This window comes from Notolepis coatsorum (genome assembly GCF_963971535.1).
Source record: "Notolepis coatsorum genome assembly, chromosome: 9".
NCBI classification, from domain to species: Eukaryota; Metazoa; Chordata; class Actinopteri; order Aulopiformes; family Paralepididae; genus Notolepis; species Notolepis coatsorum.
In genome coordinates, this window is record NC_140173.1 from 32,428,728 (window position 1) to 32,447,815 (window position 19,088).

The 19,088-nt window shown below is 42.8% G+C and overlaps 1 protein-coding gene across 1 annotated transcript in view; it reads right to left on the reverse strand.

Moving 5' to 3' along the window:
- The window catches only part of abcg5 (ATP-binding cassette, sub-family G (WHITE), member 5), a gene marked incomplete at both ends in the record, with an annotated part of 92,134 nt that overhangs the window by 71,746 nt on the left and 1,300 nt on the right, over nucleotides 1-19,088 (reverse strand). Inside the window, 3 exons of the mRNA XM_084321821.1 lie at nucleotides 173-309; nucleotides 7,987-8,108; nucleotides 18,993-19,078. Coding sequence (XP_084177947.1) covers nucleotides 173-309; nucleotides 7,987-8,108; nucleotides 18,993-19,078 — 345 coding nt within the window. The remainder of the gene's footprint in view (nucleotides 1-172; nucleotides 310-7,986; nucleotides 8,109-18,992; nucleotides 19,079-19,088) is intronic.

The window sequence follows — 19,088 nt, forward strand, 5'->3', positions numbered from 1 at the left end:
CTTAGCATATATAGGATACAATGATGGGTACCATAACTGTCACCAGCGATACATCTACAGTGAGAACATAATGATATACACAGAGTCCAGAGGCTTTAGAGTGGAAGCAGCAGCATATGTCTATATAGACTATGTCTCCATAATCCAAAACAGAGGGAGAAACACAATATACCTGCAGTACGTAGGAGAAGCAGTCCTGGTATTCCTCTCTCCGCAGTTTTCTGCCGTTGATGAACACCTCTCCCAGCAGGGTGCCAGAGTTCCCTATCCTCCCTGAAATAGCATCCAACAGAGTGGTCTTCCCTGAGCCTAATGCACACACACACACACACACACACACACACACACACACACACACACACACACACACACACACACACACACACACACACACACACACACACACACACACACACACACACACACACACACACACACACACACACACACACACACACACACTTAATTAATTGATTAATTAATAACCGCTCCAAAGAACCTGTCTAGTCAAACATATTTGTCACATTATCTACACTTTCCAAATGTAATTGTATACATGTGATTTAAGTCGTATGTCAGTATAGTCTTTGTAGGTGAAATATGTTGCTCTAACAGGTGCCACATGAGCGCACATTTCTGCTGTATATATATCTTGAACTTGAAAAATAAGTATACATTCATTATATTGTACTTTACTATTGTACTAGGATCACAAAGAGAGATTTGCACTACATTCATACCTCATTTGCACCCTACCCTAAGTTTTGTACCTCATCTCATTTCTGCATTTTACCTCACTGTTACTCATTTTACTCTGTATTGTATATTGTATATATGTATATTGACTGAACACTCCTTTACTTATTTTTTACTTACTTCTTAATTACCTTTTTTTTTACTGTATGTAGCACACTCTCAGGGGCTCATACAGAAACAAGCATTTCATCATAAAGTATTCTGTATTTTGTTGTGACAAATAATAAACAAACTTGAAAACTACTACTACTATTAACCCTATATCTACAGCATTTTAAGCAGATATTCAAATGTTTTCCAATCATGTCCTAAAGATTATAAATACATCTCTTCTACCAGGCATCTTCCCAAATGCATTCAAAACAATTAAATTGTAAAACCTTACTGACCAACTATAGGCCAATATCCAAGCTTCCATTCATTAGCAAGATACTTGACAGAATGGTCTCAGTCCAAATAAACAACAAAGAAACAACATTCTGGAGGTATTTCAACCAGGCTTCAGAACATACCACAGAAACTGCTCTCACTAAGATAATTAGCAACCTCAGGATAAACTCTGATGCAAATAAGGTCTCATTTATTGTCCTCTTACACCTAAGCGCAGCGTTCTACCATGATATTCTTTATTTCTTTAAAAAAAAATTATTATTGATATTTCCCCCCCTTTCCCCCCCCTTTTTTCTCCCATCCCAATGTTAGTCGTTATGCCAATTCCCTTCCTGGTCGTTGCGCACTTGACCCCTACTGTCGGTCTGGGGAGGGTGAAGACTACCAAATGTGGAGTCAACCAACCGCTTCTTTTCACCTGACAGTGAGGACTCTCACTGGGGGAGTGTAACGCGTGGGAGGATCACACTACTTCCCCTAGTTCCCTTCCTTACTGAGCAGGCGCCCAGACCGACCTGTAGGAGTCGCTGTTTACAACGACCAGGATACATACCCCACCGGCTTCCCACCCGCTAACACTGCCAATTGTGTTAGTATGGACCGCTGACAGCTGGATTCGATCCCAGTGTCTCTGCGGTGGTAGGCAGGCGCTTAGTCCACTGCGCTACCCAGCCGCCCTCGACCATGATATCCTAATTAATCGTCTGGAAAAGTAGTCTTTATAACTATGTATTAAACTGGTTCAGAACATGTATCAAAGGGACAAAGTATTATGTCAAGCTTGGAGATCATGTGTCTGAGAAACATGACACCTACTTTGGAGTTCCACAAGGAAGCTGCCTTGGTCCACTATTATTCTCATTAACATGCTGCCACTTGGGGACATCGTTAGAAAAATGTATGTTTCCATACCTACGTGGATGACAAGCAACTGTACACACCTCTGCTGAACCAAATGTGACCGGGCCCAGCGGTAAGAGACTCATGTCTGGAAGTCAGATCGTGATAAAATTAAATTAAATATTTTTTTCCTCCATATTATCACAGTTTTAATGTTTAAGAACATATTACTGTAACAGCTAACAGTTATAGTATCTCTAAATAGTAAAAACCTTTGTTTAAAAAAGGCAGTTTGTGACACCTAGTACCTGACTGCCAAGGTGTTAAAAATGCATAGATTGGATTTTCTCAATTTCTCTCTGCTCTGAGACTTGAGGTTTACCTAGATTCAAATAAGCATATCTTCTTCAAATATTGTATGTATGACACATCATTTCAAAGCTTACATTCAGTACTTTCATAATCTGTAAACATAAAAACAAATTATTACAGAGGGAGACTTGTGCCACGAACAGCTGGGCTTGGTCACAAATGATACTGTAGCTATTAACTCTTACATTTCTGCCTGTCTCTTAGCAATACATACATAAATGGATGACCAACAACTTCTTAAACATAAATGAGGACAAACCCCTCTTAAACAAAAAGAGAAATACTTCTGAATAATATAGGGAAACTTACTCCTTGGATTAAACTTGAAGTTACAAATCTTGGTCTTATCATAGACTCAGATCTAAGCATTAAATCTGTGTGGGTATCAAACAGGAAGAAACACTGTCAGGTTTTAAACTGTGTGGGTATCAAACAGGGAGAAAGACTGTCAGGTTTTAAACTGTGTGGGTATCAAACAGGGAGAAAGACTGTCAGGTTTTAAACTGTGTGGGTATCAAACAGGAAGAAAGACTGTCAGGTTTCAAACTGTGTGGGTATCAAACAGGGAGAAAGACTGTCAGGTTTTAAACTGTGTGGGTATCAAACAGGGAGAAAGACTGTCAGGTTTTAAACTGTGTGGGTATCAAACAGGGAGAAAGACTGTCAGGTTTTAAACTGTGTGGGTATCAAACAGGAAGAAACACTGTCAGGTTTTAAACTGTGTGGGTATCAAACAGGGAGAAAGACTGTCAGGTTTTAAACTAGGTGGGTATCAAACAGGAAAAAAGACTGTCAGGTTTTAAACTGTGTGGGTATCAAACAGGAAGAAACACTGTCAGATTTTAAACTAGGTATCAAACAGGAAGAAACACTGTCAGGTTTTAAACTAGGTATCAAACAGGAAGAAACACTGTCAGGTTTTAAACTGTGTGGATATCAAACAGGGAGAAAGACTGTCAGGTTTTAAACTGTGTGGGTATCAAACAGGAAGAAACACTGTCAGGTTTTAAACTAGGTATCAAACAGGAAAAAACAGTGTCAGGTTTTAAACTGTGTGGGTATCAAACAGGAAGAAAGACTGTCAGGTTTCAAACTGTGTGGGTATCAAACAGGAAGAAAGACTGTCAGGTTTCAAACTGTGTGGGTATCAAACAGGAAGAAAGACTGTCAGGTTTCAAACTGTGTGGGTATCAAACAGGAAGAAACACTGTCAGATTTTAAACTAGGTATCAAACAGGAAGAAACACTGTCAGGTTTTAAACTAGGTATCAAACAGGAAGAAACACTGTCAGGTTTTAAACTGTGTGGATATCAAACAGGGAGAAAGACTGTCAGGTTTTAAACTGTGTGGGTATCAAACAGGAAGAAACACTGTCAGGTTTTAAACTAGGTATCAAACAGGAAAAAACAGTGTCAGGTTTTAAACTGTGTGGGTATCAAACAGGAAGAAAGACTGTCAGGTTTCAAACTGTGTGGGTATCAAACAGGAAGAAAGACTCAGGTTTCAAACTGTGTGGGTATCAAACAGGAAGAAAGACTGTCAGGTTTCAAACTGTGTGGGTATCAAACAGGAAGAAACACTGTCAGGTTTTAAACTACTGTGTGGGTATCAAACAGGGAGAAAGACTGTCAGGTTTTAAACTGTGTGGGTATCAAACAGGAAGAAACACTGTCAGGTTTTAAACTGTGTGGGTATCAAACAGGAAGAAAGACTGTCAGGTTTTAAACTGTGTGGGTATCAAACAGGAAGAAAGACTGTCAGGTTTTAAACTGTGTGGGTATCAAACAGGAAGAAACACTGTCAGGTTTTAAACTGTGTGGGTATCAAACAGGAAGAAACACTGTCAGGTTTTAAACTGTGTGGGTATCAAACAGGAAGAAACACTGTCAGGTTTTAAACTAGGTATCAAACAGGAAGAAACACTGTCAGGTTTTAAACTGTGTGGGTATCAAACAGGAAGAAAGACTGTCAGGTTTTAAACTGTGTGGGTATCAAACAGGAAGAAAGACTGTCAGGTTTTAAACTGTGTGGGTATCAAACAGGAAGAAACACTGTCAAGTTTTAAACTGTGTGGGTATCAAACAGGAAGAAAGACTGTCAGGTTTCAAACTGTGTGGGTATCAAACAGGAAGAAACACTGTCAGGTTTTAAACTAGGTATCAAACAGGAAGAAACACTGTCAGGTTTTAAACTAGGTATCAAACAGGAAGAAAGACTGTCAGGTTTTAAACTGTGTGGGTATCAAACAGGAAGAAACACTGTCAGGTTTTAAACTAGGTATCAAACAGGAAGAAACACTGTCAGGTTTTAAACTAGGTATCAAACAGGAAGAAAGACTGTCAGGTTTTAAACTGTGTGGGTATCAAACAGGAAGAAACACTGTCAGGTTTTAAACTGTGTGGGTATCAAACAGGAAGAAACACTGTCAGGTTTTAAACTGTGTGGGTATCAAACAGGAAGAAAGACTGTCAGGTTTGAAACTGTGTGGGTATCAAACAGGAAGAAACACTGTCAGGTTTAAAACTAGGTATCAAACAGGAAGAAACACTGTCAGGTTTTAAACTGTGTGGGTATCAAACAGGAAGAAAGACTGTCAGGTTTCAAACTGCGTGGGTAACAAACAGGAAGAAACACTGTCAGGTTTTAAACTAGGTATCAAACAGGAAGAAAGACTGTCAGGTTTCAAACTGTGTGGGTATCAAACAGGAAGAAACACTGTCAGGTTTCAAACTGTGTGGGTATCAAACAGGAAGAAACACTGTCAGGTTTTAAACTGTGTGGGTATCAAACAGGGAGAAACACTGTCAGGTTTTAAACTGTGTGGGTATCAAACAGGAAGAAAGACTGTCAGGTTTTAAACTGTGTGTGTATCAAACAGGAAGAAAGACTGTCAGGTTTTAAACTGTGTGGGTATCAAACAGGAAGAAAGACTGTCAGGTTTTAAACTGTGTGTGTATCAAACAGGAAGAAAGACTGTCAGGTTTTAAACTGTGTGGGTATCAAACAGGAAGAAAGACTGTCAGGTTTTAAACTGTGTGTGTATCAAACAGGAAGAAAGACTGTCAGGTTTTAAACTGTGTGGGTATCAAACAGGAAGAAAGACTGTCAGGTTTTAAACTGTGTGGGTATCAAACAGGAAGAAACACTGTCAGGTTTTAAACTGTGTGGGTATCAAACAGGGAGAAACACTGTCAGGTTTTAAACTGTGTGGGTATCAAACAGGAAGAAACACTGTCAGGTTTTAAACTAGGTATCAAACAGGAAGAAACACTGTCAGGTTTTAAACTAGGTATCAAACAGGAAGAAACACTGTCAGGTTTTAAACTGTGTGTGTATCAAACAGGAAGAAACACTGTCAGGTTTTAAACTGTGTGGGTATCAAACAGGAAGAAACACTGTCAGGTTTTAAACTAGGTATCAAACAGGAAGAAACACTGTCAGGTTTCAAACTGTGTGGATATCAAACAGGAAGAAACACTGTCAGGTTTTAAACTAGGTATCAAACAGGAAGAAAGACTGTCAGGTTTCAAACTGTGTGGGTATCAAACAGGAAGAAACACTGTCAGGTTTTAAACTAGGTATCAAACAGGAAGAAACACTGTCAGGTTTTAAACTGTGTGGGTATCAAACAGGAAGAAAGACTGTCAGGTTTTAAACTGTGTGGGTATCAAACAAGAAGAAAGACTGTCAGGTTTTAAACTGTGTGGGTAACAAACAGGAAGAAAGACTGTCAGGTTTTAAACTGTGTGGGTATCAAACAGGGAGAAAGACTGTCAGGTTTTAAACTGTGTGGGTATCAAACAGGAAGAAACACTGTCAGGTTTTAAACTAGGTATCAAACAGGAAGAAAGACTGTCAGGTTTTAAACTGTGTGGGTATCAAACAGGAAGAAACACTGTCAGGTTTTAAACTAGGTATCAAACAGGAAGAAACACTGTCAGGTTTTAAACTAGGTATCAAACAGGAAGAAAGACTGTCAGGTTTTAAACTGTGTGGGTATCAAACAGGAAGAAAGGCTGTCAGGTTTCAAACTGTGTGGGTATCAAACATGGAGAAAGACTGTCAGGTTTTAAACTGTGTGGGTATCAAACAGGAAGAAACACTGTCAGGTTTTAAACTAGGTATCAAACAGGAAGAAAGACTGTCAGGTTTTAAACTGTGTGGGTATCAAACAGGAAGAAAGTCTGTCAGGTTTTAAACTGTGTGGGTAACAAACAGGAAGAAAGACTGTCAGGGTTTAAACTTTGTGGATATCAAACAGGAAGAAAGACTGTCAGGTTTAAAACTGTGTGGGTATCAAACAGGAAGAAAGACTGTCAGGTTTTAAACTGTGTGGGTATCAAACAGGAAGAAAGACTGTCAGGGTTTAAACTGTGTGGGTATCAAACAGGAAGAAACACTGTCAGGTTTTAAACTACTGTGTGGGTATCAAACAGGAAGAAACACTGTCAGGTTTTAAACTGTGTGGGTATCAAACAGGAAGAAAGACTGTCAGGTTTCAAACTGTGTGGGTATCAAACAGGAAGAAAGACTGTCAGGTTTTAAACTGTGTGGGTATCAAACAGGAAGAAACACTGTCAGGTTTTAAACTGTGTGGGTATCAAACAGGAAGAAAGACTGTCAGGTTTCAAACTGTGTGGGTATCAAACAGGAAGAAACACTGTCAGGTTTTAAACTGTGTGGGTATCAAACAGGAAGAAACACTGTCAGGTTTTAAACTGTGTGGGTATCAAACAGGAAGAAACACTGTCAGGTTTTAAACTGTGTGGGTATCAAACAGGAAGAAACACTGTCAGGTTTTAAACTGTGTGGGTATCAAACAGGAAGAAACACTGTCATGTTTTAAACTAGGTATCAAACAGGAAGAAACACTGTCAGGTTTTAAACTAGGTATCAAACAGGAAGAAACGCTGTCAGGTTTTAAACTAGGTATCAAACAGGAAGAAACACTGTCAGGTTTTAAACTAGGTATCAAACAGGAAGAAACACTGTCAGGTTTTAAACTAGTTATCAAACAGGAAGAAAGACTGTCAGGTTTTAAACTAGGTATCAAACAGGAAGAAAGACTGTCAGGTTTTAAACTAGGTATCAAACAGGAAGAAAGACTGTCAGGTTTTAAACTGTGTGCGTATCAAACAGGAAGAAACACTGTCAGGTTTTAAACTGTGTGGGTATCAAACAGGAAGAAAGACTGTCAGGTTTTAAACTGTGTGGGTATCAAACAGGAAGAAAGACTGTCAGGTTTTAAACTGTGTGGGTATCAAACAGGAAGAAACACTGTCAGGTTTTAAACTGTGTGGGTATCAAACAGGAAGAAAGACTGTCAGGTTTTAAACTGTGTGGGTATCAAACAGGAAGAAACACTGTCAGGTTTTAAACTGTGTGGGTATCAAACAGGAAGAAACACTGTCAGGTTTTAAACTGTGTGGGTATCAAACAGGAAAACACAGCTTCCCTATATAACTTTCGACGGTGGACATGATGGAGGTGTTGGGACCAAAATGGCACGCTCGGAATAATAATAAGTAATACGTGAGTTCACTTGTGGTTGGGATTTTGGATGATTTGAATATGAAATAAATATTTAAAAAAAAACTAAAACTAAGTGGTGTATGGTGTGTGCCAACCTGAGTTTCCCAGAATGCCCAGAATCTGCCCGCTGTCCACATGGAAGGAGACATCCTTGAGGATCTGACGTGTACAACGCCTCCTGTAGGATGGCAGGTCCCACCATGGACCCACACGCTCACTGAACCACACACACACACACACACACACACACACACACACACACACACACACACACACACACACACACACACACACACACACACACACACACACACACACACACACACACACACACACACACGCGCACGTGTGCACCCAAACACATATGCACGTGTGCACCATGTATACACACATTCATACATATTAACATCTAGAGAAATTCACCAATTAAAACCATTCCTCTAGACATAATAATAATAATAATAATAATAATAATAATAATAATAATAATAATAATAATAATAATAATAATAATAATAATAATAATAATAATAATAATAATAATAATAATAATAATAATAATAATAATAATAATAATAATAATAATAATAATAATAATAATAATAATAATAATAATAATAATAATAATAATAATAATAATAATAATAATAATAATAATAATAATAATTATTATTATTATTATTATTATTATAATTATTATTATTATTATTATTATAACCCTAACCCTAACCCTAACCTTATATAGCACTTTTCATACAGAAATTGCAGTTCAAAGTGCTTCACAGCAGTAAAAAATGCAGGCATAAGCATAAAAGTGTGAGGATTGGTTCATTCCCCGCCACACGCTCCGCTCCTTTAAGGTACTGTGTTGATTGGTGCATTCCCCGCCACACGCTCCGCTCCTTTAAGGTACTGTGTTGATTGGTGCATTCCCATTCCCCGCCACACGCTTTTGGAGCAAGTATCAATTCCAGCACGCACCTGTCATAGTTTTTGATTAGCGCCCCAGAGGCTTTTTATACTGGGACTTCCCTTCAATCGATGTCGGGTCGTTTTGAATACTCTCCCTCCAGGACATCTGTGGATTGCCGCTGGTGAAGACCTTGTCCCCCCGTTTTGAGCTGAGCCTCGTTTACCCGCTTTACTCTTTGCGCTTTGGTGAGTTGGAACCAAACCCCTTTTTGGACTATTCTGTTTTGTGTGTTTTGAAGAACACTGAAGAGTTCTATTTTTGCTTACACTTGACTCAGCTAAGTTGTGTGTTAAAGGAGACACTGAAGATTATCATTTTGCTTGCACTGGACTCAGCTGGGGTGTGTGTTTAGAAGAGACACTGAAGATTATCGTTTTTGTTTTGCACTGACCCTCAGCTAAATTGTGTGTTGGGGAGAACACTGAAGATATCGTTTTGTTTGTTCTGGACTCAGCTAAGGGAGGAGGAGACCGCACTGCCTCTGTGTGATGTGGACTGTTATTGATCTCTTTCCCTCTCTCTCCTTTCCACCTCGAGTTGAAGCTGGGAGTATCTGCAGAGCCGCTTCGGCGTCAACACCGTTTCCCCACCTCGAACACCAAGAGGATCTGCAGAGCTGCAGATAACTCTGCTGAAGGCAGTCCCCCTTTGTTTCAAGATTGTTACTTGACTCCTTTTTGACTATGAAAATAAATACGCCCTAGTATTTGGCTAACTCTGAACTACCTGTCTGTGCCGTGCATTTGAGGTCGGTTTCAAACCCTAACAAAAAGATATAGAGTGGTGGCAAGGTAAGGTAAATCACAGTTTTCCACATTAGGATCTAGCATCCCAATAGGCCTCTCTGTTTACGGTTTCATTCAGTAAAAAAATTATAAAATAGAATAGTCAAGTCAAGTAAATTTTATTTATATAGCGTATTTCTAAGCAGCTGTAGGCGACGGAGCAGGGATTTGTCAATGCCTGTATAGAGGGCATTGCAATAGTCGAGGCGACCCTGATGTAAACAAGACGAAAGTCTTTCTCTGGTCTGCATCCGCTTAACAATTGTGTGTATTGAGCTGTACTGTATTGTACCCATTCTGCAATCTGTTAATAAAGTTTTCAATCAATCAATCAATCAAAGGGCATGTATCGTCATCTCTAGGTTGTTTGAGAGAGGTATGCCTTTGTCATCGCCAGGAGTCTGAGGTGGTAAAAACTGTTTTTGACTACGGCGCTGACCTGTTTATCAAATTTAAAATAGCTGTCAAAGATAACCCCGAGGTTCCTGAGTCCTGACAGAGGTGGAGAGGTTTGGACCCAAAGGACCAAGTGCGTCGATGAGGGGGGCCGGGGGGGGGCACTATTAAAAACAATGACCTCTGTTTTCCCTTCGTTCAATGTCAGGGAGTTTTCAGACATACAGCACTTGATCTCTGCCAGGCAGTCAAGTAGCGGTTGTATGGATGTTTTTCCTTGGGTGGGTTTTAGGGGGAGGTAGACCTGCACGTCATCGGCGAAGCAATGGAATGAGATGTTATGTTTTGCCAAGATCTGGCCTAGGGGGAGTATATATAAGAGGAAGAGGGTGGGACCCAATATCGAGCCTTGGGGCACCCCACAGGCGAGGGGGGCAACAGAGGAGGTGAAGTCACCAAGTTGGACAGAGAAGGTCCAGTTACTTAAGTAGGGCCGGAACCAGTCTAGGACGGGACCCCTAAGGCCTACGTGATGCTCTAGGCGAGCTAACAGGATGTGGTGATCTACTGAGAGTAAAGAAAAAAGAAAAAAAAGTGCAGTTTGATTCAGTTTAAAAATAGGCTAAAAATAATAAAAATAGAACGGACAATAAAAAGTGTGATGAAATAGCTCAATAAAAATATAACAACACAGCAGTGCATCGCTCTTAATACTTTGAGTTTCTTTACAAAGTTCAGTTTTGGATTACAATTGATTGATTGATTAAAAATTGTATTAACAGATTGCAGAATGGGTACAGTACAGTACAGCTCAATACACACAATTGTTCAGGGGATGCAGACCAGAGAAAGACTTTCGTCTTGTTTACATCAGGGTCCCCCATTTTCAATTCATCATAACAGACATAACATAACATTCAACAGAGCAGCGCTCTTAAAATTACAGTGAATAGGAGGTAGTGAGATCAAATTTGCATAGAACCAACACATGAATTTGATAGGAAGTGTATAAAAGTAGGTAGGGTAAGAATAGTGCAGGTAAAGTACAATTTGTGTCAGGATATCCCTGATGTTTCATTTAAATGCCTGAGCAAAGAGATAGGTTTTAAGCTGTCTTTTGAAGATATCTAGCGAGTTGGCTTCCCTGATGTTTTTGGGGTCATTTGTTCCATCGTTTTGGGGCGTAGTTGATAAAGGCTGCATTACCAATCCAGTTTTGACTGTTTCTGGGAGCCTCTAGTAGTCCAGCAGCTGATGATCACAGTGTTCTTACTGGCCTGTAATTTATTAGAGTGTTGGCGATGTAGCTAGGTCCCTGTCCATTTAGAGCTTTGTATGTAAGGAGAAGGACCTTGAAGTCAATTCTAAATGTTACAGGAAGCCAGTGTAGAGCAGCTAAGACTGGACTAATGTGTTCTCTCCTTTTGGTTCTAATTAGCAGTCGGGCTGCAGAGTTTTGGATTAGCTGAAGCCTCTCTGTGGTTTTATTAGGGAGACCTGTGAAAAGTGCATTACAGTAGTGAGAGAAAACGGTGCTTTTTCAATGTATGTGATGTATAGATTGGGGAGAGATGACCACAGCTAAAACGGTGATTGAAATGTGCATGGAAGACGGTGACGGTGGTGGAACCAGTGATTTCACAGGCACAGGCCGCGTCAGCGAGGGTTTTGTTATGAATTCCTTAGAAGAACATCTGAGATTAGAGTGTACTCTCCCAGAGCAGGAGGGAGAGAGGTTCATCTTAATGCAACAGTGAATGAAACTGCATTTTAATGTGTGAAAGGTTAAACGCAGTTGTCATGACAACACGTCACATGACAACCAGAAGGCGGGGCCGTCGTTGCGACGACGAACATCTATAAGTCGAACGGTGTTTCCGGGTGTTGAGCAGACTAAAATCTGACTGAGACAAAGAGGGAAGAAACCAGAAGAGACTCTCTCCTCTCGACGAGAGAGAGGGGGGGGGGGGGAGAATGGCACATCACCAGTAGCTTCGGCTACCACGAGGATGGTTTTAGGCTAACGAACAGGCCTGAACACTATTGGACTGAACAGCAAAAGGACGATAATATGAACACACCGAAAGATCATTAGAAATATACTCTTCAAGGACAATACAATCTGTTAACATCTGAGCTGAGGTTTCTGTTTAGAGAAATAAAACCATGCTTTTCCTTGTAAGGTATTTCACGTTGTCGAAGTGTCGAATTCTTACGGAGGTGGGGAAGTATTATGGTTTACGGATTGCACTAACGGGGGGGAGATAAGGATCTTATCTACCAGTATCGGAGACGTCAGGACCATTAAAAGTACACAACGCAGAGGAATTGGATGGAGAGCCAAACAGACGAAGACGTGATACTGGCCAGTTTGATCAGAATCTTACAGTTGGTGCCGTGACCCGGATTTGCAAGAGATTAAAACAACGGGAACAGTTGGTTGTTGATGACAGCCAGAAAGCAAGAGATAAGAACAACGGATAAAGACTTTGTCAATAATGGGGCGACAGTGGACAACAGTCATCAATGTGTGGGAGAATCATGATCGAAGCAAGGCCGGCCAGCCCTGGGAGAGCGGCGAGTCGAGCGGTCAGGAGGCGAACCAGCGCTGTAGGGGAAACAGCGCTCCGATCAAAAATGTGAGTTCACTGTGCACACGGTTGTTTTGATTTTTTATAGCCAAATAAAAACGAACAGATAGTGAATCCGTAAACGTAAACATTTCTAGTTTGACACAGAGAGAGAATGCCAGCTGTAATAATATGAGCAGAGAGCCATGGTGAAAATCGAGGGTGTTATCTACAGAGAATGAAAAGCAAATGAGGCAGGCTGCACAGTTTTGGTTTAAGGAGGGTAAATGCGAGATGAGGAAAGGGGGGGGGGGGGGGCGCTTGAATCAGATCGAAAAATTGTTATGGCGGGACTGTTTTCATAACAGAAGGAAAGTCGAAAGGAGATTGTACCAGTGTGTATTATGTCCGATCAGGCAAGAGTATTAGTCTGAGAAAGCGTCCCCTGATAATGGATAGGAAAGAGAGGAAAAACAGCGGTGTTTTCAGGCCTTGGAAGGAAGGGCAGCGGCCGTTTGTTGAGAGAGTAGCCATTTGCACCGAGTCAAAATGGCCGCAGAGCCACGAGGGGTTTAGAATCAGGAAGTGACACGTCACCTACAATCCTCTAGACTGAGTTTTGGCCGCCATCTAGGGGGGCAGTGGGATAATACAGGCAAATGGAGGAGTAGGTCGCCACCTGGCGGAGGGGGGGGGGGGGTAGTGCTGGGGAGTTTCCATTACCCATAGGGGAATATTTAGAGTTTAATTCAATTAAGGAGTTTAATTGCGGAGGGGGGGGGGGTAGTGCTGGTCCATTACCCATAGGGGAATATTTAGAGTTTAATTCAATTAAGGAGTTTAATTGCGGAGGGGGGGGGGGGGTAGTGCTGGGGAGTTTCCATTACCCATAGGGGAATATTTAGAGTTTAATTCAATTAAGGAGTTTAATTGCGGAGGGGGGGGGGGGGGGGTAGTGCTGGGGAGTTTCCATTACCCATAGGCGAATATGTAGAGTTTAAGTTAATTAAGGAGTTGAATTTTTTCAAAATTACCAACTGCTTGTGTGTATACACGGTGGTGTATGTGAGAACTTTGTAAAGGAACTCAAAGTGTGGTATATAGAGCGACGGGACAGCTCCAGGGCGACGGTAGACAGCCCCGTAGGGTATATAGAGCGACGTGACAGCTCCAGGGCGACGGTAGACAGCCCCGTAGGGTATAGAGCGACGGTGACAGCTCCAGGGCGACGGTAGACAGCCCCGTAGGGTATAGAGCGACGGTGACAGCTCCAGGGCGATGGTAGACAGCCCCGTAGGGTATAGAGCGACGGTGACAGCTCCAGGGCGACGGTAGACAGCCCCGTAGGGTATAGAGCAACGTGACAGCTCCAGGGCGACGGTAGACAGCCCCGTAGGGTATAGGGCGACGGACAGCTCTGTTGTATGTTAGATGATAGTACGAGTACGTATGTGAGTTAGGAGCAGGGAACCAACCTGCTCTGTTGTATGTTAGAGCGATGCTCGGTTGTATGTTATTATCATAATAATAAGATCGATATACAGGTTAATTAAATAAGTTTAATTATGAAATAAGAGGGAGTTCGATCTCCAGTGGGGCCTTCTCACACCTAATAAATAGGCAGAGTCTTGAGGGGACACGTCACCAGAAAGAACTGGCGCGCGCTGGGGGTCAACCGTGGGACAAACGTAGAGCGCCGAGTGGGTATCGTTTAGCTGCTGGTGTCACGCCGGAAGACAACAAAACAGGGAACAGCCCTGTAGGATTAGATATGGGTGTTGAGAAGGTGGGGGACTAATAGAGAACAAATAGCGCCATGGGCTGTAGGACACTCACACCGTCCAACAGTCTGAAAGGGCGTGGCCATGGCAGGGGCTTGCAGAGGAAAAAAAATATATAGAGAACGAGCTGCAGGCCCAAAGCCACGGTAGACTAATAGAAAACACAGGGTCGAGTGTACAGAAAGACTGCCGGTGTTGTGTTTCTGCTTTCAAGGGGGGAATGACACCGACAGCGATGGAGATGGCCAGGAGACAGACTGAGAGAGCGTTTTGAAACAACAGAGCACGGGCGGTGAATCATGAACAAAACAGGGACTTCCTTTCAGAGTCAATCAGGAGATCGAGAGACGAGACAACAGCGAGAAGTCCTGTGTTCATTGATTAGGAGTATGAGATATAAATGGAGGATTCATATATAAGATATATGTATAGAAGGATATATATATATAGAAGGTAGATAAGAGGGAGAACAGTAAAACAACAGGATATAATTATTGGGAGCAGACAGGGGGGGCTCCAATGGTTATGAGTCGTTGGATGTTGTTGGTTGTGGTGGTCGGTTTCGGTTCCCTTTGTGCACGAAGGGGGGCACAAACAGACATCAGGCAGCAAGATCACTGGGTTGACCGTGGGCCGTCTTCATTTCTTGTGCACGGGAGATGAGGTTGGTTTGCTTCAACCACAGGCTATTTTTGGCATAATTAATTGAAAAACCAAATAATGATTTATGATTCTGAAGGGGTGATAAGAATCAAGGGGGGATTGAGAGAAAACGGTGCTTTTTCAATGTATGTGATGTATAGATTGGGGAGAGATGACCACAGCTAAAACGGTGATTGAAATGTGCATGGAAGACGGTGACGGTGGTGGAACCAGTGATTTCACAGGCACAGGCCGCGTCAGCGAGGGTTTTGTTATGAATTCCTTAGAAGAACATCTGAGATTAGAGTGTACTCTCCCAGAGCAGGAGGGAGAGAGGTTCATCTTAATGCAACAGTGAATGAAACTGCATTTTAATGTGTGAAAGGTTAAACGCAGTTGTCATGACAACACGTCACATGACAACCAGAAGGCGGGGCCGTCGTTGCGACGACGAACATCTATAAGTCGAACGGTGTTTCCGGGTGTTGAGCAGACTAAAATCTGACTGAGACTAAGAGGGAAGAAACCAGAAGAGACTCTCTCCTCTCGACGAGAGAGAGGGGGGGGGGGGGGAGAATGGCACATCACCAGTAGCTTCGGCTACCACGAGGATGGTTTTAGGCTAACGAACAGGCCTGAACACTATTGGACTGAACAGCAAAAGGACGATAATATGAACACACCGAAAGATCATTAGAAATATACTCTTCAAGGACAATACAATCTGTTAACATCTGAGCTGAGGTTTCTGTTTAGAGAAATAAAACCATGCTTTTCCTTGTAAGGTATTTCACGTTGTCGAAGTGTCGAATTCTTACGGAGGTGGGGAAGTATTATGGTTTACGGATTGCACTAACGGGGGGGAGATAAGGATCTTATCTACCAGTATCGGAGACGTCAGGACCATTAAAAGTACACAACGCAGAGGAATTGGATGGAGAGCCAAACAGACGAAGACGTGATACTGGCCAGTTTGATCAGAATCTTACAGTAGTCTAGCCGGCTAGATATGAATGCATGAATTCGCTTCTCAGCATCGCTTTGATTCATAAATGGTCGTACTTCTGGGCGGTCAGGTGGCGTAACGGAGATTGCGTTCGTCACCAACCCCGGAGCGGCTGGATTCGCCTGTTCGAATCCAGCTCACAGCTCCGGGGTTGTCACCAGCTTGGCTGGCCGTTCACACTAATACAATTGGCAGTATTAGACGGTGGGAGAAGCTGGCGGGGTGGGTCCGGGTCGTTGTAAACAGCGACTCCTACAGTTCGGTCGGGGCGCCTGCTAAGCGCGGATAGGATCTAAGTGGGATAGTGTGATCCTTCCACACGCTACGCCCTCTCAGTGAGAATCCACGCTGCCAGGTGAAAAGAAGCCGTTGATTGGCTGGACGTGTGTCGGAGGAAGCACGTGGTAGCCTCCACTCTCCCAGACCGACTGTGGGGGGTAAGTGTGCAGCGACCAGGAAGGGGATTGGGAATTAGCATAACGACTAACATTGGGATGGGAGAAAATCTGAGGAAAAAGGAGGGGGAAAAAGATCACAAAAAAAAAAAAAAATCGTACTTTTGCTATATTTCTGAGATGAAAGAACGATGTTTTGCTCACTTTGTTAACACTTTCCGCGCCAGACCCGATGATAGTCGGGTTAACTCGCCGAACATTCAGCGCCAGACCCGAGTATAGTCGGGTTTTGGCCGTTTTTTCTTTTATTCGATATTTCCATTCATTATCCATCCAGGGAGCCTAGTGTTATCATAGGGAATGAGTCTGAGATCGCAAAAGTCCAATACCGCCGCCTGGTAGGATGCGGCCGGTATTGCACATCCTTTGAAACTCTGTGTCCTGGGCTGTGCGTCGATTATATTGGTCCGGGCGTACTTTTCCATGTCGGGCAAGGGGAGCGGTTGTCCCGATCAGCTTGAGGAGCGTCAAATGCTCCAGATGGACGATGTATGGCGGATTATGTTGGCAACACGATCGACACCAATACTGGGACTCGCGATCAGATAATTGGAATATTCTTTTTGGGGCAGATCCTAGTCAAGGTAAGGGCTATATGATATAAATCTTGCGTTGATAAAAGCATGCCTTCATTGTGATCCGAGCGTAATGTATGTGTGTAATGCTAGTCCATAATGTATTCCGTTGGTGACGATCAAAGGCCATGCTCACTTAGAACAGCGCAGCACCCAGCTCTCTCTCAGTCTGACTATCCCCCGCGTTGCAGGCAGAGTGTGTGCGTGTGTGTGCGTGTGTGTGTGTGTGCGTGTGTGTGTGTGTGGGGGGGGGGGGGGGGGGGGGGGGGGTGGCGGTGGGTGGAGACTAGAGCGAGCACTGAGAGTCGAAAGAAAAATCATTTCTTTTGTTACAGAATGATTCAAGACCCATCAATTACATCATCCAACATTGTTTAAACGACTAAGACATTTGTGTGACAGAATCGCTTGATATTTAGTCGTTTAGTCGCTATCAACATATCCATTTGTAAAGATTATTGTCCACCTTCTTGTGATCCGGCGGATTGATGTGATGTGATTCGGTTGTGGGCGGGTCCTGGGCCAGCAAGCGTGGACTGATCGCAATACATACGTGTAAATGGACTGTTTCAGCCAATCAGAATCGAGAAATTTGCATGCCGTTGTATAAAGTATAATACACGTTGGGGGCTATTACTAGCCTCCCATGAATTACCCTAAAACCATACTTATATTCACCACGGTGTAAAACGATGTATGGATGAAAAAATTCTTTCTTTTTCACATATTGAACGATAGATACTCAATGTCAAATGGGCAATAGTATTGTATCCATAGCTATAATATAGTTATAGCCCTGCAAACACCTCCACGTATTCCTATACTTTAAAGCGTTGGCCTTTCAACCACACAGTACACAGCGCCCTCTGGTGCTGAATGAGTTAATATGAGAATTGAAGTTGAGTTCTGAATCTATGATAACCCCCGAGACTTGTGACCTCAGATTTGATCCAAGGGGTTAGTCCTCCCAGGTTCTTTATTAACGTTTCTTTTTTTGTTTTGGGGCCGATAATTAGGGTTAGGGTTAGGGTTAGATACATAATTGAGTATCATATTTATTTAAATTGTATTACGGAATGGCAACAAAATACATCAATTTTTTGGACAATGGAAATCAGTGCATGCCACTTATTAGACTTGATGTATATGATTAACTGAAATCTTCCTACAGGCACTCTGTCTGTCTGTCTGTCTGTCTGTCTGTCTGTCTGTCTGTCTGTCTGTCTATCTGTCTGTCTGTCTGTCTGTCTGTCTGTCTGTCTGTCTGTCTGTCTGTCTGTCTGTCTGTCTGTCTGTCTGTCTGTCTGTCTGTCTGTCTGTCTGTCTGCCCCTCTGTCTGTCTGCCCCTCTGTCTGTCTGTCTGTCTGTCTGTCTGTCTGTCTGTCTGTCTGTCTGTCTGTCTGTCTGTCTGTCTGTCTGTCTGTCTGTCTGTCTGTCTGTCTGTCTGTCTGTCTGTCTGTCTGTCTGTCTGTCTGTCTGTCTGTCTGTCTGTCTGTCTGTCTGTCTGTCTGTCTGTCTGTCTGTCTGCCTGCCCCTCTGCCCCTCTGTCTGTCTGTCTGTCTGTCTGTCTGTCTGTCTGTCTGTCTGTCTGTCTGTCTGTCTGTCTGTCTGTCTGTCTGTCTGTCTGTCTGTCTGTCTGTCTGTCTGTCTGTCTGTCTGTCTGTCTGTCTGTCTGTCTGTCTGTCTGTCTGTCTGTCTGCCTGTCTCTCTGTCTGTCTGTCTGTCTGCCTGTCTGCCTGTCTGTCTGTCTGTCTGTCTGTCTGTCTGTCTGTCTGTCTGTCTGTCTGTCTGTCTGTCTGTCTGTCTGTCTGTCTGTCTGCCTGTCTGTCTGTCTGCCTGTCTGTCTGTCTGCCCCTCTGTCTGCCATTCTGTCTCAGTCCTTCTCCTTCATAGCATCTTCCTGGCAGCTGGTTCTCACCTGACGGTGTAAGACACCTCCCTGACGCTGAGGCAGCACGACGGCTCCTCCACCCCGTTCCTCCGCACGCTGCTCTTCTTCTCCTCCTCCGAGACG